General features: G+C 41.7%; 1 protein-coding gene across 6 annotated transcripts in view; it reads left to right on the top strand.

Moving 5' to 3' along the window:
* Positions 1-24,008, top strand: part of LOC131938281 (calcium uptake protein 3, mitochondrial) — a 73,091-nt gene that overhangs the window by 34,015 nt on the left and 15,068 nt on the right. For all 6 annotated transcript variants that reach the window (XM_059296303.1, XM_059296258.1, XM_059296286.1 and 3 more), the window contains 2 exons: positions 6,024-6,071; positions 20,984-21,066. In XM_059296303.1, coding sequence (XP_059152286.1) covers positions 6,024-6,071; positions 20,984-21,066 — 131 coding nt within the window. The remainder of the gene's footprint in view (positions 1-6,023; positions 6,072-20,983; positions 21,067-24,008) is intronic.

Below are 24,008 nucleotides of genomic sequence, written 5' to 3' on the forward strand. Positions count from 1 at the left end.
TCCGGTAGTGTCCCTTGGACTGGTTTATGTGGGTGCATAGAAATTGGTATTATATCAGCTGTCAGCATCTGAGTACTGAGCTAATGGCGACACAGACATTGGGGGTTTTATAAGACGGTTGTAGTGACCTTATTGTTGGAAATTGGTACCTTTTTGTTGGTTTCATGTTTTCTCTGCTCATACCATCGCAAACTTTTATAAGACGCAAACTTTTATAAGACGGTTGTAGTGACCTTATTGATGGAAATTGGTACCTTTTTGTTGGTTTCATGTTTTCTCTGCTCATACCATCGCAAACTTTTATAAGACGGTTGTAGTGACCTTATTGATGGAAATTGGTACATTTTTGTTAGTTTTCTCTACTCATACCATCGCAAACTTGAGTCAGGCAGGCATGGAGTAATCTACTCTAAAAATAACCAGACACATTTATTGTTGCTTAGTGTGTTGGCAAGCACTCAACCAGTAACGCCTTTCTGTGTGGTAAAAAACTTTTTTTTCTAAAATTATATTTTAAAGATTTCTTGCTTTCTTTCTTGTGCTTTGGGGGGTGGGGGGGGGGGGGGGTGGGTAGGGGTGGTTGGTTCCACCTTCTGACGTCAAGGTTTGTTTCTTGTTGTAGGGCAGGGTGGGGAGTAGCATCTCTGACATCATGTCTTGTTTCTTGTAAGTATAGGCAATCCTCTATCCTGCACATGTCGATACATGTCAGTTGTTCTCCCCTCATCAATCACCCCACCGTTCAAAATTAACCCTTGGACAAATGTAGCAAGGCATGTTTGTCATGAGAACGTCAGGTTGTTCGGTGATCCCCACATTTTTAGTAGCACGAATAGGATGTTGATCAGGGGGCCTGAGATTATTTTACTTAAGGGTACAACAGTTTATGTTCATTATTTTCTTGAGTTAGCAAATAAAAAATAAAAAAAAAACCCACCCTGCAATACTTCAGACGGCTTTTTACGGTCCCAGATCTGGTATTGTAATCACTTACTTACTAGCATTGTAAACCAGTTGAAAACAAATAAGACCAAAGCTACTAAGTTTAAAACAATGATCCACCTTACTCAGTGGTAAATTGTTATTACTTGACCCTATCTACGATTTAAATGCTTGCTTAACACGTCGTTTCCACAACGAAAAGTTTATCACCTTATCCAATTTGAGGAACTATTGATCGGAAGTCACTTGCAAATGAAAACGAAGTAGGCCTATAGGAACAAAGCTTGTGACATGAATTCGAAGTCATACGCTCAAATAAGAACCTACGTCATCAGTTTAACAATTTCTCTTTCAATTAGAAATTTTTATCTTAAGCAGCCGCCATTTCTAATGAACTTTTTTATAATTAGTAACTCTGATGATGTCTGTATTTTTCTTGAGTTTGTAATTATTGTGTTTCAAGAACGAGATATCAACTAACCTTATCTATGTTATTACTATGAGTACGTGCTATGTAGGAATGTTCATTAATTTAGTTCTGACACGAATTGTTTCTAAAGCTGTTGGGACTTACAAAGAGAACCTTCGGTAAAATGTTCAGTTGTCATGAGGGTGGGGGCGGGGGGTGGATCATACACAAAAATTCCATGTACGTTGACCTGGCGGTTTAAATTTGATAGAAAAAAATTGAGTGCAGCCGACGAAGAAAGAGATGCTGCACGGTAGAAAGCCACCGGTCATTTTCTTGTGGCGCGTGGGGTCGTAGGGGGTGTCGCGTGCAGGCTTCTTTGTCCGCTGGGCTGGACAAAGCCACGTCAGGGCCGGTATATTTTTAACATAAACTCCCTTTCGCTAGGGGGGTTTGAAACGTGTCGCTTGGAACAGGGTCGGTACAGCAAGATGATCTGTTGGTTTAGCGGCTAGCGTGAATTCGCCCAAGCGGAAGTAAAGACTGACAGAAGAAAAAAAAACAGCTTAAATCCTGCAGTTGTCGGCAGATTAATTCTCATGATGCGGTGTTTGATTACCTCTATCCCCAGAGTAGTGAGGGTCCTATTGCCCCTGCGCGTTCTCTCATTGATTTGCTCACTACGCCATCATTGTCTACCCTCCTAAGATTGCCGACGCCAGTTGTAATCACTCACCGCGCTCTGACTAATTATTGGCTTACAAATACTTGAAGTGTCGGGACTGGCCAGTTTTGTTTGAGGGTGGTGCGCCCTAAGCTCACACAATAGATGGATTGCCGTTCGCGACAAAAAAAAATATCACTGTATGATAGAATTGTCTGGCCGGGAGGGACACACTTTAATGCGGATCCGTCGAGTCTGGGTTCATTCGATGTTGATTATTCGGCGCCGTGGTTTGTCAAATCGGTGCTGGTATTGTTCAAGGAGCAGGACAGCGCCTGAAATCTTGTAGCTAAATGTACGTATAACCCAGATCGCGAGATTCGAGTATTCTCACATCGCAAATGACCCAGACATACCCGGGCATATTTTCATCTCCACGATAATCTTGCAGATGAAACGGATATTTTACCAGCTGCTGCTGGTCAGCGTGTCCACCATATCATTATAGTTGCTGCGGTCAGTGGCCATGGTGTGATGGATGGCTGTCCTGTCAGACGCCGGTGTGCTTTGGTCGAATACCTGCACACTTCTAAATTTGTGGGTGTCTTTGTTGTGTTTGAACATGCTCATTTTTAAAGCTTGCACCAAACATTGATGGCATTTGACATTTTATAGCTTGCACCAAACATTGATGGCATTTGACATTTTATAACGTGAACTAAACATTGTTGGCATTTAATGTGTCATAGTTTGCACCAAACAGTATTGACATTACTCTACGATTATAAAAAAAATTAATTGGCGCCAGCCAAATACTTTAGATAAAAACCAGGAAATAGAAGATCTTGAGCCCTGAGTTTCATGAACGTTGATTGATACCCCGTGTGTCGAGGGATTACTTCAACCATGAAGTGACGTGAGTGCCGGTCACGTCAGTTGTTTGAGGCTCTGGTCAGGCACGCGCCCATCCGCAGGTGTTTCCTGGGGCTCGTGTTGCGTCACTTGTTCCAACATTGTCTGGCCCTAACCCCCACATCCTGTAGCTGACTTGACGGACAGGGTGCACGGGTCCAGTGAACCCCGCCACAGGACGCGGCTGTCCTCAGGCCCCGCCACGGGAGACAATCTGTTGAGCTCGCTGGCTACCATCTGTTCGGCGCCTGACACCAATTAGGCCCAGCACAAATGGCGCTGGAGGTGCTGCCCGGTGTATTGTCCGGCTAAATGCTGCCAGCCGAGGACAAAAATTTCGTACCCGCAGATTGGTATCTCTAATGAAATACTATCTTCATCCTTCACACACCCTCATCCCACACCAAAACCTATAAAATGGTGTTGAAATTGCATGGAAATCTGACGGACGAATGGCTGACTTTGTTCATGGGTTATCATCATTTGAAAATATCATGTGCATACGTTTTTTTTTGGCTATATTATCGACTTTGTATAGTTCGCTTTTATTTCAGTTGTAAAAGATACCAGTAGTACTTTTACGCGCTTTAGAATAAAAAAAAATATTTAAATTAGTATCTTGTCTGAACAAGTATGAAATTTGACTAGAAATCCGTCCCGCTAACATTAGCCAACAGCTAACAATACTTAGATGCGGATAGCAAGACTTGTCTAAACGATCCTTGTTTTGACCTCTGTTTTCCGTGTCTGTGATAAAAACGTGAATGGCTGCATCACCGGAGCGTGTTACGACAACCTTGATGGGTTGCCGTAGCCAGGGCGCGTCCCGGATTGCTCGAGCGTGTCATCAGTTGTAGAACAGCCCGGTGGGGTTAAACATCATTACAAGTTTCATCTAATCACTTTTCAGCGCTTCACCTGGCTTTATCATCAACAGCGGGCGGCTGCATTCAGGCCGAGTTTTAAACATTTTTAAATAGGCTTAGACTACATAAATAAAAAAAATGAATCGTGTGTAGTCATGAATTGGTCTTTTATGACGTTATTTTTGTATACTGTAAAACAGGTCTTCTCTTAAACCGTGAATTAAGAAAGGGAAAGTAAGTATACACTACCTGGGTAGAAAACGTGATATATATATATATATATATATATATATATATATATATATATATATATATATATATATATATATATATATATATATATATATATATATATATATATATATATATATATATATATATATATATATATATATATATATATATATATATACACCTACATGCATGGTGAAAAGTTTAAGTATCAGCAACTAGAGAATTGTTAAGGATGAGCGCTGGACTTGGTTTCTTTGTACTCATCAACAACATGCCGCTTAATTTGGCAAACGATGTACAAGATACGCACGCCCCGCCCATATTGTTGACCAAAATATAGGGGCGTATGTAAAAACATTATTCCAGGTCTAGTGCTTGTTTATGAATACAATGAAGGGTATCACCACCCTGCTCTCTCGGCTTAATGGCCATTGTGGAGGTATGGCCACCGTGTCCCCAGTTTTTTGGTATTTCTATTGAAGAGCTGACCGTTTCTGCCCCTCCATCGGCCGTTCATTGTGTGCATGAACCGTGGCGGCGTAAGGTAGTGTGAGTGCAGCGTTGACCCATCACACGCGCCAGCATGCAGAGTCCGGTGTCACGGACCTGCTCAGGCCAATGACCAACACAGAACATCAGGCAGCTGGTACTCAAGAAATAAAGAGCTATCACAATAAAAAGTTGGCCTTCATGCAGACACCGACCCAGCGCCAGTAATAGAACTAATCATTTAACGCTGTGCTATATAATCCAAGCACTTAGAGGCATTTCTAGACTTCAGGTCGCAGTTCAATTCAATGTACACTGTGGTGATAGAATAGAGCTCTTCTCTATTCTAGCAAAGCCGTTGGTTCAAAAAGTGATATGTAATGTGTTAAAACATAGGAGACATCAAACCTATTTAATCAAACACTAGTCCGTGTATCAACAAACGTGTATATTTCCTCATGTAAAGCAAGATAACTATCTCAATCATTTTTATTTTAATCATCCTCGCGCGTCTAGTTAACTGTCTGTGTGTGTGTGTGTGTGTCTCCCCCAACCCCTGTACCTCGCCCCCCACCCGGAACAAACGTTGTCACAAGCGATGATGAAACAAAACGGCGCCGCAAACAGTTGCTCTCTGCTGACCCCAGCACCGCGGGGATTTTGGGCCTTATCCAATGCGTCATTTTTCTCCTCTTTCAGACCTGCTAGTAAATACGAGACTTGGCAGCACCCGGCTATTGTGGCGCGGCCTCGCCTCGTTTGTTTTGTTGGCCGTGCGGCGTGCTGAAACCTGCTCGATTCTTTCAGCTGAGACCAATTATGCCACCGCTTACCGGCTCCCAAAGTACAATCACGGGGGGCGTTGAGGTGTCGGTGGGGTGCTTTCCTAGTTGTTAGAAATTAATGTACTGCCAAACACAATGTTTGCTGTTGAATTCCTATATAAGGAAATCAAGACTTAGCTCAACTATTTTGAATGGTGTATTTAAGTAACTTAGTGTCTCATTGAAGAGCTCTTATTTCCAGATACTCTTGTGTGTATACTTGTCACATTTTTGTATTTCAAACAGCTCGCCGCCACTGTTGGTTGATAAGCGTAATTTAACTCTATCCCACTTCACACTGTGCACCTACATAACCTACTTGACAATACTGCCTTAAGCTTTGGACGGGAAGAGTAATAGTTACTTTAAATAGATCAGAGTTCATTGCAAACCACCACCCCTTTTCTCTATCCAATGTTGACAAGTGCGTTCAGTTCTCATTTCAGATCACAAGACATAACAGATTTTCCGTTATTTTTACCCATCATAAAAGATTTTCAAATTTTAATGTTATTTTTCCCCATCGTAATAGAAAAGATAATATAGTTTCAATGTTATTTTCCCACATCATAATAGATAATAGAGTTTTAATGTTATTTTCCCACATCATAATAGATAATCGAGTTTATATGTTAAATAATTGAAGCTATTCATGTTCCACAAATGTTTTTTTGTCCCTCTAGGAATCATCTCCTACACAGAGTATTTGTTTCTTCTCTGCGTATTGACAAGTAAGTTCAATTTTTAAATAAACCTGTTTAATGTTTATATGTGTGTGCCGTGTGGCTGTTTCCTTGACCTGCAAAGGTGTGGATTTTGTTTTTGTAGACAGTTATTTCCGTTGATGTTTATCCGTAAAGAATTGAGATTCACATGAACAGATCAGCTACACAAGACTTAATTAGAAAAATGTTTAGTAAGTAAAACATGTGCACTTTTGAATAAGCCCAATCAATTGGTTGGTATTGTTCGGCGGGGAGTGGAAAGGGGGGGGGGGTCCCATCTGCTCCCATTTTAAAATTATTAAAACCAATTGTGAAGAATAAAAAAAAAGACAAGAATAAAACAAACTCAAGGACAGTCGTATATTTGGTGAAACGTTTATATTAATATCAGAGTTGTTGTTCAAGCGTAATGAGGTGATTTATAACTGGAGTATCTGAACACAGGTTAGCATCAATCTACCTACCTTGCCTCGCCCAGATTTGTATGATAGTGAATGTTGTTCTGTAGCCCACCCGGTATAAGACACAATGACATTAGTTTTCTCCTATGTTTTTCTGTACTGTGAACTAGACACATAAATATCTTAGACCGCCCACGTTCATCGAGTCACGGTTATCTGTGTTGTTTGTTTTACAGTAAAATTTGGATAAGCACTGGTCCATAAAGTATTATGGCTTACAAGTATGGCTAAATGTTGATCAATATTTATAGGTCCAACACATCCATTAGGCTACATCTATTTCATTCCTACTTATACACCTACCCTCTGAGAATGCCACATCTATACTGTTCCTACATACATCAACCATAAAAACCTCACATCTATTCCATTCCAACATAGGTCCTACACCAACTGAAACAACCCTACATCTATTCAACTCCCCAAAACCCTACAAACACAAAAACCCCTTCATGTATTCCATTCCTACAAACCCCTACATATCCCCCTACAGATTCCTACAAATCCATTTCCACATAAATCTACCCACAAAAGCAATGCCACTTTAAAAATGAATTTTGAAAAAGGCCATAGAGAAAACGGCTAGTCGCGTTTGGTCAGATTTGCATCTAAGTTCTATTGATATAGTCCGTGTCTTTTGTTGTCTGACTAGAGTTTGGTGTTGTGGTGTACACCGTTTCCCCAACACCCTATCTGCTAGCTATTCCATTCTTTTCCCCCAACGTATCTGCCAGCTAGTCTAGACATAGCCGTGCATACTTCACACCTTTTATATTTATTGTGTCTTAAAAATATCACCACCGACCATAAATAGGTTGTAGGTTAACATCTAGCACTATTGAGAGTGTTAAACAAATAGTTTTTAGAAATTAAAATAATCAGGGCTTACCTAGCGATAGGCTAAGGGGTGAAGAAATTGACAGTAAAGTTGTGTAGCGTTAGTAAAATACATTAAAAAAACAAGTTTCAGAAATTTACATTTAAAAAAGCAAAAAAGATTTTTTTTTTTAGAAAAGCGGCTAATATAATAATGAAAAAGAATGGAGGGAAAAATAAGAAGAAGGAGAAATAAGAAATGCGTTTTTTTTTTTCAGAAAAAAAAAAATGAATAACATCCGTGAAATATAGTGTTATCTGTTTTTGTATTTCTTCCATATGTCGTACAATTGTTGCAGGAAGTGTGTGGCGCATCAAGGTGCCTAGTTTTTCTGTAGCAACCTTGTAATGTCTTTATAAATTGTTGCAGCGGAATCACACACGGTGATGTGATGCTTGTAGGCTGTACAGTTGATTGCTTGTAGGCTGTACAGTTGAGTGCTTGTAGGCTGTACAGTTGAGTGCTTGTAGGCTGTACAGTTGAGTGCTTGTAGGCTGTACAGTTGAGTGCTTGTAGGCTGTACAGTTGAGTGCTTGTAGGCTGTACAGTTGAGTTCTTGTAGGCTGTACAGTTGAGTGCTTGTAGGCTGTACAGTTGAGTGCTTGTAGGCTGTACAGTTGAGTGCTTGTAGGCTGTACAGTTGAGTGCTTGTAGGCTGTACAGTTGAGTGCTTGTAGGCTGTACAGTTGAGTGCTTGTGGGCTGTACAGTTGATTGCTTGTAGGCTGTACAGTTGAGTGCTTGTAGGCTGTACAGTTGAGTGCTTGTAGGCTGTACAGTTGAGTGCTTGTAGGCTGTACAGTTGAGTTCTTGTAGGCTGTACAGTTGAGTGCTTGTAGGCTGTACAGTTGAGTGCTTGTAGGCTGTACAGTTGAGTGCTTGTAGGCTGTACAGTTGAGTGCTTGTAGGCTGTACAGTTGAGTGCTTGTAGGCTGTACAGTTGAGTGCTTGTAGGCTGTACAGTTGAGTGCTTGTAGGCTGTACAGTTGAGTGCTTGTAGGCTGTACAGTTGAGTTCTTGTAGGCTGTACAGTTGAGTGCTTGTAGGCTGTACAGTTGAGTGCTTGTAGGCTGTACAGTTGAGTGCTTGTAGGCTGTACAGTTGAGTGCTTGTAGGCTGTACAGTTGAGTGCTTGTAGGCTGTACAGTTGATTGCTTGTAGGCTGTACAGTTGAGTGCTTGTAGGCTGTACAGTTGAGTGCTTGTAGGCTGTACAGTTGAGTGCTTGTGGGCTGTACAGTTGATTGCTTGTAGGCTGTACAGTTGAGTGCTTGTAGGCTGTACAGTTGAGTGCTTGTAGGCTGTACAGTTGAGTGCTTGTAGGCTGTACAGTTGAGTGCTTGTAGGCTGTACAGTTGAGTGCTTGTAGGCTGTACAGTTGAGTGCTTGTAGGCTGTACAGTTGAGTGCTTGTAGGCTGTACAGTTGAGTGCTTGTAGGCTGTACAGTTGAGTGCTTGTAGGCCGTACAGTTGAGTGCTTGTAGGCTGTACAGTTGAGTGCTTGTAGGCTGTACAGTTGAGTGCTTGTAGGCTGTACAGTTGAGTGCTTGTAGGCTGTACAGTTGAGTGCTTGTAGGCTGTACAGTTGAGTGCTTGTAGGCTGTACAGTTGAGTGCTTGTAGGCTGTACAGTTGAGTGCTTGTAGGCTGTACAGTTGAGTGCTTGTAGGCTGTACAGTTGAGTGCTTGTAGGCTGTACAGTTGAGTGCTTGTAGGCTGTACAGTTGAGTGCTTGTAGGCTGTACAGTTGAGTGCTTGTAGGCTGTACAGTTGAGTGCTTGTGGGCTGTACAGTTGATTGCTTGTGGGCTGTACAGTTGATTGCTTGTAGGCTGTACAGTTGATTGCTTGTAGGCTGTACAGTTGAGTTCTTGTAGGCTGTACAGTTGAGTTCTTGTAGGCTGTACAGTTGAGTTCTTGTAGGCTGTACAGTTGAGTTCTATGCTTGAGATCTTTGTTTAACATGGTGCTTGTAGGCTGTACAGTTGAGTTCTTTGCTTGAGATCTTTGTTTAACATGGTGCTTGTAGGCTGTACAGTTGAGTTCTTTGCTTGAGATCTTTGTTTAACACAGTAATTGTAGGCTGTACAGTTGAGTTCTTTGCTTGAGATCTTTGTTTAACACCGGAGTATGTATACCTTTAGTAGACACAAGTAGTCTTTTTACCTAGTCGGTTTAAAAATAAAGGATTTTTTTTTTTTACAACTGACAAAGCTTGAGGAGTATGTAGTTGGTGTGTCTTGGAACTTTGATTGTTAGAAAGACTTGTCTTTGGAATATCCTAACATTCCCATTCCATAGTTCAGTCCTTATTATCTAGAGGAAGTCCTATCATGCCCCTCTATGTCCTTTTATCAGGTGCTATAATCGTTAAATAAAACTCTCCCTAGTTCAGTCCTTATTATCGAGACAAAGCCCTATCATGTCCAGAGCAAATATTTGCAAAGCTTATCGCATATCTAGAAATATTATTGTCTGCCGGGAGGGCCGTTGTACGCTTCGTCCTTCCCCACCCCTGTAGGTGTGATCAGGAACCTCCCACAGCCCATGACATTTTGCCTGAATTTTCCTCACCTCTTGAACAAACGATTCGTGCTGTCCCAAGGGACGGAACTCTGGGGCTTCCATCGATTGTTTCCCTTCAGTCTCCGACCTTGTTTTTTCTCTCGGATTTACGTATTACATGACGTTTATCCCAACCTTTATACCGGTGGGTACGTTAACCTAGAGGAGATCTTACAGAACTATATTACAGTAGGTACATTGAGGGGAAATCTTACAGAACTTTATAACAGTAGGTACATTGAGGGGAGATCTTAAAGAACTTTATAACAGTAGGTACATTGAGGGGAAATGTTGTACAACTTTATATTGGTGAATACATTCACCAAAGTGAAATTTACATAACTTGTAGCAGGAAATGACATGCGAAAAACCGAATCCTTCAAGACCTGGAGAAAACACCCCGCTGCTGTAGAAAGAGCTGTTTATTTTTTAGTTAATTAGCTGCGAATTGGTCTTCAGAGCTGAACAATGGTAATGTTTGAATGTAACGGTAATATTCACCAAAGGCGACCGAACCAGGTTCATAATGTGACGGCAATTATTAAAGAGAAGAATTTTATTTGCTGTAAAACTAAATTTATTCTTTTGGCCAAGTTTTTTCTTGTTTTACAAAGATGGCGAGTGTCTGGTGCAGCCAAATCTCATTATTAAGCTTTGGTCGTATACTGTGTGTGCAATACGTGGCGAATGTCTGCGGATTTGATGTAAATCCGTTCCTGTCGGAGCCGATTAGCGCGCGGACAGTGACGATCAGAGCCTGTTTTCATTGATTACGTTTGATTGTGTCCCGGTGTCGTCGATGTTGGCACTACAGGTGGCGCTGGTTTACCGGCTTCACCTGGAGGCGGGTTCCACCTGGACGCTGTGGAGCAGTCGTCTTTAAGGGTGACCGCTGACGGTGCCGAACTTACCTGCGCCCCCCCCCCGACACTGGCCTTCTGTCGAGAGCCAACTCGCCGTCTAGACTAAACAGGTTCGAGATCGGCTCTGTGATCAGGCAGCTATTTAAAGGTCCAAAGTTCGGATCACCTTTCTACCCGCCCCTCGCATCTCCCCGCCTCAGCTAATGAGCTCCAGTTCCTCCAGGCGGCCAGTTGTACCTGCGCTCATTTGCTCAGCTGTCTCGTGTTTCACACCGCGCACCATTTTACGTGCGTGTATACATTAGCCATATTACATGGGTGTTCATTTTACATGCGTGTATACATTAACCATATTACATGGGTGTTCATTTTACATGCGTGTATAACATTAACCGTATTACATGAGTGCTCTCAGCAGCACCATATTACTCCAGAGACGGTCTCTATGAAACCAAAATTTGTGTAATTAGTGGTGGTGTTTAGTATTTATAGTTTGAACACATTGTTTAAGATATTCCTCATTAGAAATCTGTGTGTGTGTGTATTAGTAACCTCCCTCCAGTAACTATTGACTATCTCATCCCCCGGTGTGTGTTGCCTATAACCCCCCCCCCCCCCCCCGCCCGTGGCTACCCCACCCCCCAGTTCTGGAGCCGGGTCAGTAGGTGCTGCCTGTCTTTGTTCACCCCTGGTCCTCTGTGTGGTCCCGTAGCCCAGTCTACATGCCGTAACCATTGTCATCATCTTCAAAGGCAGCCGTGGGATTTCAAAATCGTTCTGTGGAATGTCTTATCTTTTTCTGCTCTTCTTCTCTTGTACGTGTGGGCACGTGCTACCTATACCGTGTGTCTGTGGAGACCACGGGTCACTGGTAATGCTGGTCTTCTACAATGGACAGGTCCCCGGTGTTGTGAACTGGTAACTTAATGCGTGTCCCTGGCTTATCGTTACGTCTGCAACACTTTCCCCCTGGACAAACGTACGTGCCCACAACACTGCGGGTCGGCGCTGATTGTCTCGTTATTCTGGTGGGTCTGTGGCACGGGGCAATCGGTGTCCTAACATTTTCTTTGGGGGCCAGGCTCGGTCTCTGCTTAAACTGTGATGTCTAGGATCATTGGCCGGACCACACGTGAAGTGCAGGAGCTATGACGTCTACCTCGATCAGAAGCTTTGATGACGTTGACCTTTGACTTGTACATTGTGTTTTCTTACGGCGATGGTATATCTGGCATAGGCGACCATGTGATGGCTTGTATCTGTTGGCTGGCGACTGGCGGCCCGCTGCTTGACTGTAACGTGTGACTGTGGGCCCACATTCCTGGCATGTTGGACCACCCGTTGTCTGCGGCGATATCAATGCTCACAGGATTATCGTTACAGGTGGCAGATGATGGCCGCTCTGTTAGATCTTGTGCCCAACACAGCTCGATGTTCACATTTCTGAAGGTTGCATTACGTCATCTGTCTACTTCATTAAATGATTTGGAGGATGCATGTAGATGGATCCAGGACTAGACTTTTTTTTAGCGATATGTAAATCTAGGTAAGCAAGTAAACCTTGGGTTTTTGTAGCCTTAATACATTGTTCGATATGGATCAGAAGTTTCGAAAAATTTAGAAATGTTACCCCCTCTCACAACACTAAACCTCTTAAAACAAACAAGCACGTAGACAGACAAAGCACAAGCAAACGACAAACAACATAGTTGTCTATTACTGGAGCGACGAATGCTATGTTCATGTTCCACTTTACATTCGACCTCTGGCTAGTTGTTGACAGATGGGCAGGTTTCGAATAATGAATCAGTTTTAGGGGGGGGGGATGGTTGGCTGTTGTAGCGGGAATTATTAGGCTGGGTTATGTTGTGGCAGAGGCGTAGCGACCCCTCCCGGCGCCCGGGGCGAACATTCAGTTTGGCGCCCCGCCATATATATATATATATATATATATATATATATATATATATATATATATATATATATATATATATATATATATATATATATATATATATATATATATATATATGTGTGTGTGTGTGTGTGTGTGTGTATGTGTGTGCGACAGTCTTGAAAAAAATTAATAATTACGCTGTATGATTGTCGTTCCATAAAACTTAACTCAACGCCAATTAAATTCCCCTTAAGATGCATTATCCTTTAAAGATAAAGATTAGTAATGTCAGAAAAAAAATATTGTAACGGTGCTAATTCGTTTAGGACAGTCTTTTTATGTTTTATCTTTGGAACAGTCTCTTTTATGATAAAGTATATATTTGGATTATAGGTTTGTTAGATTAAGGTCATACAATTGACATACAATAGCAAATTATTGTTCACATTGGAATACGATATGGGTATTTCGTTGACTGGTTGATTGTATAATGAAACAAGCTAGAGGAAAAAAACATTTCTTTTCTAAGTGTTACAAGAGTTATCTAGTAACCGATCCAGTACAAATCCTGCGATTTTTGTGGGTGAAAAAGCGCCCCCCCCCCCCTCCCCACCATCTTGGACAAAAATGGTAGAGCTTATTTTAAACGTCACTAACTCTTGTTTTTATGTTACACAATCGTAAATACGCTTTAGTTCCATGGGTTCTTTTCTGAGTGATACGGGTTATTTATTTTTTATTTTTTCCGATTTTAGTCTTCGAAAAAGCGCCCCCCCCCCTTCCATCTAGGAAAGCTGGAAAGCAGTTTTTCCGGTCACTGTTTCTTAAGGATATACCTTTTACAGTTACTCAATCAAGGTAGAAAACAGTTAAATCAGTATGCAAAGGCTCTCGGCCGTTAAAATTCTTTACTTTGACTGTTTATAATTCAAAACTGCAGCTTAAAATGAGCTTGTAATTTTTTTCTACCCCTTTTGGCGCCCCCTTAGGGTCGGCGCCCGGGGCGGCCGCCCTCCCCGCCCTCCCCTAGCTACGCCTCTGTGTTGTGGTAGTGTGTATGTGTGTGGATGGGGGGGGGGGGGGGGCGCTTATACATTTCCTGTAATCTGACAGAAACATTTCCAAAGTTATTTTTCGCAAGGCCATGCAAACCATCAACAACCAGCATCTACACGTAAATCTATTGTTTATCTAGCCCTCACCGACCGCAGTTTTCCACAAGCTACAAGTGAATCTGTTTTGCTAGTCATGACTTGTGACAGTTCTCTCCCCATGTCAACAGCCCGTCATCACGTTGGTGTTGATGCCCCTGAAGCCTCATCGACAGCACCACTGTGGTATTGATACTACCGCGGGCATTATTTTCCTTAATAGACAGAACCCATGTTTTTTCCCCAAGTGGGAATTTGTTTTACTTGTCACGGCGATGGGGCAGGGGCAGTGTTGTGTCTCCACACTAACACACACACACATACATACACACATACATACACACACAGGGTCACCACACACAGAACAGTTGGACAGAAAAAAATCTATAACACTAATAGGGCTAGCATGTTCTAGTCTATGTGGGTGAAATAGAACAATAATGTTCCATCATCATCATCGTCGCCCCTTAACCTTTATTGTGCTAGTTGGGGTACCACATTTGACTTCACAATTCTTCGCCATCCGTCTCTGTCCTCTGCCACAATAGATGTACGTGTAGATGCTAGGTGGTGATAGTTTGCATGGCTTTGCGAAAAATTACTTTGGAAATGTTTCTGTGAGATTACAGGAAATTTATACGGTGCCCCCCCCCCCCCCCCCCCATATGCAAACGCGCGTGCCGTCATTGACATACCGTAAAAAAAATACAACGACCTGAACACACTAGAATAAACTAGACTTGACCAGACGAGATGAAATTTGACTAATTAATTTCAATATATTTTTTATTGATTTAACCCTAAATTGTGTTTTATTATTCAATTGTCTATAGCATTTTTATTGCAATAAGCAAAAACATACTCCTGGTTAAGCCTTATTCTTTAGAATTTAGTTGCCTCTTCCCCACATTACTAGCGCCGGCCGAAATGATTATGCTAAAACGAAAGATTACCCAGCTAGCCTTTAATGATGTAACATATTCGTAAAATATAAAGGCTAGTTATAAACCTAAGTACTGAATGTATAATTAGCTGATGCATGAAACTATTTTTTTTCCAACTGACCGTCATCACTAAGTGATAACTGTTATATTTCCCTGGTATCTCACCGTGACTAATGTCTTGGATATTTGTTACGCACGGCGCCGTCTCAGCGGTTCCAGCATTCTTTGAAGTCTCCCAGTGATAAATGGACGGAGACACAGAAACGTACCCCAGACATTGGAAATATTTTGGTCTAAGTTTACAGACTAGGTATTCTAGTTTCTTCTTTACTTCCCATCTAGTTTCTTCTTATCCCTCTGACATTTGAAAAATGTTGTGTAAATAGGTTGGCTATTTTCACGACTTCCTTTAAGGTGCAACAAATTATTTCTCCACTGCCCTTGTCTCTCTAGCTGTGTATCGGTGTCTTCCCCCCCCCCCCCCCCCCTCCCCGCTAGAACAGACACCTTGGACGATATTTCAAATATTAAGTGGCAGCGGTCCCAGGGTTGACCAACGATACTTTGGGTCGAATTTGGTGATAAGTTAAAGTTGAATGTCTCATCACTCCATTTGTGAACTTAGCTTAGTAGCCTTGTTGATATCTAATAAAAACGATTTATGTGCTACAGTTTTCTTGTCTCAAAGCTGGACACTGTTCACAGTCTGAAAGTTTTGATGTTTGAAAATTAGACATCTCTAACAGTTTTGATATTTGAAAGTTAGACACAGCTAACAGTTCTGATGTTTGAAAGTTTGCCACCAAACAAAAACCCCAAAGTTAAAACCTAGTTGACTGTCCCGTGTAAATAGCTAAAAAGTAGCGTCACGAGAAAAAAAATCCCGGACAATGATAAAGAGACAATGGTAGAGAGAGAATGGAGCAGACTTTGATATTCATCTGCCATCAACACCAGGCATGTCAGGGCTGACACATTGTCCGATCGTGTCCGCTTTAACTAGCTGATTGGCCAAAGTCATTCCGATAGTGTCCCGAGGTATTCACCAGCCACCTGTCCCCCCACCCTGTCTTTGTTGATACATGAAAAATTCATCAATTATTCCAACTCTGTTCCACACTCTGACCCCTGCTCCGGTCCTTCCTGTTCTCTTTGTGCTCACGAATTTGCGCCCACACTCACTTGTTTTTCTTTCTTTCTTTTACGGTTTCATCTTGAAATTCCTACCCCTTTCAACTGGACCTTTTTCCGGTGGTTCTTCTAAAGTCCCAATCGAGGCTAGCACGCGCAGGCTCGCGCCGATACAATGGTCGTGGGTTTCGGCTAAACAGGGGGGAAGGTAAAAAAAAAAAAACACCGACAAAAGACTTGTCGGGCTAACAGCTCCATGTTACAAAGCAGCGGACAGGCGAGTACCCCATCACATGTCGCAAACAAAAAAAGACAAGATCACTCTTAAAGTGGACGTAGAGGAGGGTCAGTGTGGGGGAATGGCTGGAACGGCCAGGCGATGCTCCAGCTGCCCGCCTAGGAATATTATTCATACAATCTATTTAGGTGCGTACGTTAGGCGAGAGGGGTAAAAATGATTGGGTGCCCGGGGGTTGGGTGATGGGGTGCCCGGGGGCTGGATGGGGCTAATGGAATACGACATCCAGCAGGGACAGATGGTAATAACTGGACTCTTCACAATGCGAGCCATCCTTTCAGGGAGAGAAGATTAATAAAACTGCGAGTGACCTCCCCTTGTCAGGGTGTAATTTCCACCTTTTGTGGTGGCCTCACCTTAGGTTACCCTGCCGTCCACACGGGCTGGTCTGTTTGGACGGCCTGCACGTGCCCGATACAATGAGACTCCCGCCCCGGCCTCCACCCAGCGTCCAGCACGCGCCTAGGTGTAGCGCCAGGTCAACAAGAAGGTGCCCCCCTTCCCCGCACCCCTCCCCCCATTTGGTGGAGGTGGTCGTATTACGAGCACCTACGGAATGTCCACTCGATCAATAACATTTCGGCGCTGACAGATGGTTGCCTCCAAATAGAGGCGCTGTTCGGGATCTAGCAGCCTTGATATTTGCTTGGAACTATCAACTAGCCTATCAAGTAGCTTATCAATTGGTATATCACCTGATACCATCTAACCTAGCTACTTAATTATCGATTGCCATCATCTAGCTTATTAACTAATTTATCAACTAACATCGTCTAGTTTATCAACTAATGTATTAACTGATTCATCAACTGATTATCAACTCATGTATCAACGAAAGTATCAATTCATCTATCATCTTTGTATCGACTAAAGTATCAGTACATTTCTGATGTCTAATGAAATTTCCGGGGAGCGGACACTGGTTAATATATATTTTCATTTAAATTATGTTTCTATTTCAACGTCACCCCACACCCTCCTAATTATCAACTGTCTACAACACTGGTCTTCTAATATATCAACAGTCAATTAACCCGTGTATCAACTCTCTACAACACCGGTCTTCTAATATATCAACAGTCAATTAACCCGTGTATCAACTCTCTCTATAACACCCCATCTCCTCTAATTAACAGCTTGAGCATGTTAACCCCCAACCTCTAAGTAGTATCCTATGTTTATAAATCTAACCAGATCGTCTTTGATTCGCTGTACATCTTACCCCCCCCCCCCCCTCTCCCCCTACTCCATTATTTCACGTGAAGCCACCCAGTCGGGTGTTTGACCGGGTCGCATTGTGCCGTGTGTGTGTGTGTGTGTGTGTGTGTGTACCGTGTGTGTGTGGGGGGGGGGGGGGGTGAAAGCGACAGTGCCGCGGGGGTCTAGGTGGGACATTAGCACGTTTTCTGGTCTCGTGTTACACGCAGGTCTCAGTTGAATGATCGCAGGTTAGCCCCCCCCCCTTCTCTACTCACCCTCTCAGCTCTGTCCAGTAGCCCACTCTATGACAAAGACCTGACCACCGACGGCTAGTCATTGGTTAGCATTAACGTGTCCGTTTCATTTTACTGACATTTTCCTTTTGTTAAACCAAAAGATGTGTCACTTATCTTTAACTCTTGTGTCCTTGTTTTCCATCGCTAACCAGCGTGACGTTAGAAAACTACGGTTTGTAACAGTGAACACTCAGTACAGTCAAGTATTCAATCTTTTCTATCCTTTGGTTTAAGGAAAACTCATCAGTAACGTGGGCATGTGGATGTATTTTATATTCGCCATAAAAATCAGTCAATCCATTTAACGGTTTTATATTTTTTTAAAAATTAGTGTAGGTAAAGCATTCATACCCCCCCCCCAAATAAAAAAAAAGCCCAACAAAAAAGCCCAATGTATCCGTGTATTTAAAAACCTGCTGTTTTCCGACTGCTGATCGCAGCTGGGTCACCTGTTGTGACGGTAGCTTCCCCTGAACATGACGACACACGCCAGCGCGTGAACCAACCTGTTTACCGTCAGATAAAGCCGAGACCCAGTTTTTTTTTTTTTTTAACATGCCGTTTTTATGGCAGGTTATTTTTTCTTGTAACATCGTAACGTGGGCGACGTAAAAAAAATACTTCACACTCCGTGGCGACACTTTGATTAGTTTAGTTACTGCACTCGGCTTCCGTGTCTGGGGAAGCGAGGATTACATCTTATAGGGAACATTAACCCAATCGAGACCAAGGCGAGGATCCAGACATGCCGGGGGGAGATCGGCTCTAAATATAGGTCATTGTTAACGGGACTTCTGAATAGACTTGTTCTAGAGCATTGTTTGGGGGGAAGGGAGGAAGGGGAATTTTGTTTCTCTGTTTACGTGTCAAGGTCATCAGTTGATGGATACGTAATGAAAATGTTGTGTTTACATGTGGTGACATGTACACATACAGTTTATCAGATCATATGTACATGTCAGTTTGTGTACACGCAAAATGACCTTATGCACACGTGGCGACATGGACACGTTAGGTCAGTATGTACATGTGGCGACATGGACACATTAGGACAGTGTACATGTGGCGACATGGACACGTTAGGTCAGTATGTACATGTGGCGACATGGACACGTTAGGTCAGTGTGTACATGTGGCGACATGGACACGTTAGGTCAGTGTGTACATGTGGCGACATGGACACATTAGGACAGTGTGTACATTGTGCGACATGGATACATTAGGACAGTGTGTACATGTGGCGACATGGACACATTAGGATAGTGTGTACATGTGGCGACATGGACACATTAGGGCCGTGTGTACAAACGATGACCTGTGTAAGATGCAGCAATGATGAAAGTGTTAACGCCGCTAGAGACGACAGTCTTATTGTACAGGCTGTACCGCTCGGCAACTTTTCCTCGTGTATTGTAAGGATGGCCTACCAACAAACCTTATGGCTACTGGCGTCTTGTAAAGATGGCTATACAATGGATGCCGCTTCAAGCGTCATGTCTGACTGCTTATGTGGGGAGACTTTCCCTTGTGACTGTAGCCTACACATTCCATCAGCATTACATGTGAATGGTTTGATAGGCTGGAGACTTGCCACACTCAAGGCTTAGTCTGTAAACCACTCTACGTCATTAGATTTTAACGTGTTGGATTTTATTCCTGTGCTAAAAGTTGTATGACTTCAACATAATTATAAACCGTTTTAAATTTCAGGGGAGAATAATCGAGTTGATTTAAATGAACTATTTGTAGTGTGGGATAAAGTTACTAAATTGGACACTGGTTGTGTGGGTTTTTATTAAAATAGACCCTAGGGATGTAGAGTTGACACAAGAACTGCCTACAGACGCGTTATCGTGGATCCCACACACTTTCTATTTATAATGATGATACAAAACACGGATATACCCCCCCCCCCTCCCCCACACCTATCCTGTTGTAAAATCTTTGTTTGCTGAACGCCCGCCCACAAGTTCTAAGTTTACTTGTATAAAATGAAAAAAATAAAATTCCATAGTGCCGTTTTCCCGTCAAATGTACACAGTAAAACTCTGCCGTCATCAAGACAGCTCTAGTAGCAACTGGCCAACATCAACAGTGGAAGGTGTGTGAAACATGGGCTCTATTCAATGTACTTTGTCCGCTGCTATGGTAAATAGGCTACACAGAAACTACTACCAGCTTTATAGACTACATTCATACTGTTTTAGCAAATATTGCCAGTACATTCACGCGGTTATGTAAAATGACATTGATGTAGTAAGTTTTATACCGCCAGAATAGCTTTGTTTTTTTAGAAAACGTACACACTCTTGTATGAAATACTGCTGCAATAGCTACGTCTTGTCTAATGGAGCGAAGTAAATCTATACCAGATAAGTTTAAAATTTGAAATGTACATGTAACATCAAGTGGGATATGTGATGTCATTTGTTGACTGTTTGTTCTTGTTTAAAAATAGGTCAGCCTTTCTACTTCTGCTATTCAATTGCTCACTGCTATTTATAGATGGCGTCGTGGTATAATTTATAGCAATCAGCAAACGAATACGTAAGCCCCGACACATCGTTTCGTTTTACTAGCCCCCCCCCCCCTTCTTTACAAGATGTCGCACAGTACTAGACATCCCATCCGTCACATCCACGACACCCGCCCTCCACCACGACACCCGCCCTCCACCACGACACACACACATTCACTGATGTAACATTAATTTAAAGGGGACTGGATCATATCTTTATAATGTGGGTAGTGGTGTAGTTTGTAGTTTGTGTGGTTGTTTTAACGTGTTGTTAGTGTGTATTGTGTGACTGCTTTTACGTGTGGTTAGTGTGTGCATTGTGTTGCTGTTTTTACGTGTGGTCAGTGTGTGTGTGTTGTGTGGCTGTTTTTACACCCCAAGTGGTCAGTAACGCCCCAGCCACCATTAAAGCCCCAATCACCACACGAGTTTTAAAAAAAAAAATATCTGTGGGCAATGAGCAAAAGTGTGTGCCAAGGGACACAACTCTGTAAATGTTAAAAATCTCAACTCAGGTACTGAAGTTATTCCCCTTTTGCCGTGTATTAATTACTAAAGAATCATAAGTAATTAATACATGGCAAAAGTAATTATGAGTGAAAAGTTAAATTATTAGAGCATATTTTTATGTGTAAAGACGTAGCCAAGTTTTATGCAATTTTGTAAACCTAATAGCAGTTTTTCTTTTAAGCTAATAAAAATTATTTATTTCCATTTTCAGAGCCCCATTCTGGTTTCCGTATAGCTTTTAATATGTTTGACACAGATGGCAACCAAATAGTGGACAAACAGGAGTTTTTAGTGGTATGTATCACTGTATAACAGGCACCGTGTCTGGTTTGTATTGGTGTATGGGTGTCCACACTGCAGATTTGTATTTGTCTCATTATTTGTATTTGTTCAATATTTGTTAGCTATGTCATGGTTTATTACACTGTTATATCTTTTCAGTTGTATTTTAAAAAAAATTTTTTTTCTTCATCCAAATTTTGGGTTTGCAATTTGAGGTTCATTGGAGCTGAAGGTGATGACCAACTTTCCCACAGGAGTTACCTGCCCTTTAACTTACTGCATATTTTTGTGTGCCGCCCCCCCCCCCCCCCCCCCCCCCCCCCCCCTGGCTGCAGACAACAGACAAAACCCACATTTCTGTGCCTGTTTGTCCCCTGCCTAATATTAATAAAACTGTTGCTCAGTGGTTCCCAGTCTTGGAGTGGTGAGCTGGGTTGGTAGGGTGCTACACATGTGTTGTAGGTCTAGCTCACACTTAGACCAGGAGCCATCTCTAACATTTGGGAACCACTGGCTAATATGTGACTGTTCTCTGTTTACTAAATCTGCAATTTCCTGTTCCAACCCACCCAGGGACAAACTGCTCTCAGGGTAGTTTCCTCTGCTAGCCAGAGTTTTATTGTTTTAAGGTTTTGATGTTGATCTGTGCTATTAGACATGTGTAATTTAGATGTTTCAACATGTTAGAAGGGCCACAATCATACATGTCTCTGTGTCAGAGTTCTCCTGATTAAGATTATGAATAAGATTAATACTGGTTATAATGATAAGGGAATGGGTTATAAAAATGATGGATTAAGATTGCAATGATGATGATTTTTTGGAGAATATTGATAAAGGTTACTGTTAAAAAATAACGAGTTAGGCCTCTAATGATGATTTCTTTCTTTTGTTAGGTCATGTTGGTAGGTAGTATTTCATTCTTTACATTTTATGCTCACACCAAAACATAAATTTAAAAAAACTTAGATAAAAAATATTGTTGAAGAAATTTATGAATGATTTAGAATTAATGCAATGATGCGTTACAGCAAAATGTAAATAGACTTACTTTAATAAGAAAAAATTAAAATGCCTTAAAAATGTACAAGTTGACCAAATACGTTGCTAAAAAAGCTTACAAGTGCTGGTCATTGTGATGACCCTAATTAGCACTGCTTTTTACAAGAAAACATTTAACAAATCAGTTGAATTTTTAAATGTTATAACAAAATTTGTTCCATAGAATCCAAACATAATGAATATGTATATTTTTCTGTATATCCAGTGTGTTTGCCTGATTAAATTATCTCGCTATACAGAGTGATACACTTGTATTGAACTGCAATAGAGTGGACTAGAGTCTAATTGCTTTGAGCTAACAAAGCTTTATACAGAAGATAATGAAATATCTAAACAATTGTAACACCAATGTACACAGAGCATTGTTTGAGCTTACCTTAACTTAAAGCAACTATTTCAAGCTGATTTCACTGGATAAAAAACTGGTTTCTACAACTGCTTTCAGTAATCAATATGAACATTTAAGCCTATACACACTAGCTTTAATGTGTCATACATTAGAGAAAGTGTTCATGTGTCAGATTTTATAGAAAGGGGTCGTCATGAGTGAAATATCTGAGAGAAAATGGGTCATGTTGCATATTTGGGAGAAAGAAGTCGTATGTCACGTTTGAGAGAAAGGGATCAGATGTTTTAGTTGGGAGAAAGGGGTCTTTTGTTCTCTTTGAGAGGATGGAGTCATATGTCATATGTCGTCATATTTGAGAGATGACTTTTGTGTCACAGGGAGTTACTGACAATGTGCTAATGTAATTAGCACTGACTTTATGACATACATGTTAGCTACTAGTGATTAGATATGCAAGGTTGTGATGCTTGTGAATGGGGCTGTGTGATAAGTTTATCTAAGAGATTGACTGATCTCATCTTGCCTATCCTGGAGTACTCGGTCATCATTCATGTCAAGGTTAGTTAGCATGGCTGCTGGATGTTGTTGCACTTGCTCACCTTCAGACAGGGGGCTTGAGTATTGTCTTCAACTGTCACACACACCTTCTACAGTCATACAATCTGTCACACACCTTCTACAGTCATACAATCTGTCAGACACCTTCTACAGTCATACAATCTGTCACACACCTTCTACAGTCATACAATCTTTCACACACCTAGTCATACAATCTGTCAGACACCTTCTACAGTCATACAATCTGTCTCACACCTTCTACAGTCATACAATCTGTCACACACCTTCTACAGTCATACAATCTGTCACACACCTTCTACAGTCATACAATCTGTCACACACCTTCTACAGTCATATAATCTGTCAGACACCTTCTACAGTCATACAATCTGTCACACACCTTCTACAGTCATACAATCTGTCACACACCTTCTACAGTCATACAATCTGTCACACACCTTCTACAGTCATACAATCTGTCACACACCTTCTACAGTCATACAATCTGTTACACACCTACAGTCATACAATCTGTCATACACCTTCTACAGTCATACAATCTGTCACACACCTTCTACAGTCATACAATCTGTCACACACCTTCTACAGTCATACAATCTGTCACACACCTTCTACAGTCATACAATCTGTCACACACCTTCTACAGTCATACAATCTGTCACACACCTTCTACAGTCATACAATCTGTCACACACCTTCTACAGTCATACAATCTGTCACACACCTTCTACAGTCATACAATCTGTCATACACCTACAGTCATACAATCTGTTACACACCTTCTACATTCATACAATCTGTCACACATCTTCTACAGTCATACAATCTGTCACACACCTTCTACAGTCATACAATCTGTCACACATCTTCTACAGTCATACAATCTGTCACACACCTTCTACAGTCATACAATCTGTCACACACCTTCTACAGTCATACAATCTGTCACACACCTTCTACAGTC

This window comes from Physella acuta, unplaced genomic scaffold (assembly GCF_028476545.2).
Source record: "Physella acuta isolate Inbredline_101_S28 unplaced genomic scaffold, ASM2847654v3 ptg000017l, whole genome shotgun sequence".
Classification (NCBI taxonomy): domain Eukaryota; kingdom Metazoa; phylum Mollusca; class Gastropoda; family Physidae; genus Physella; species Physella acuta.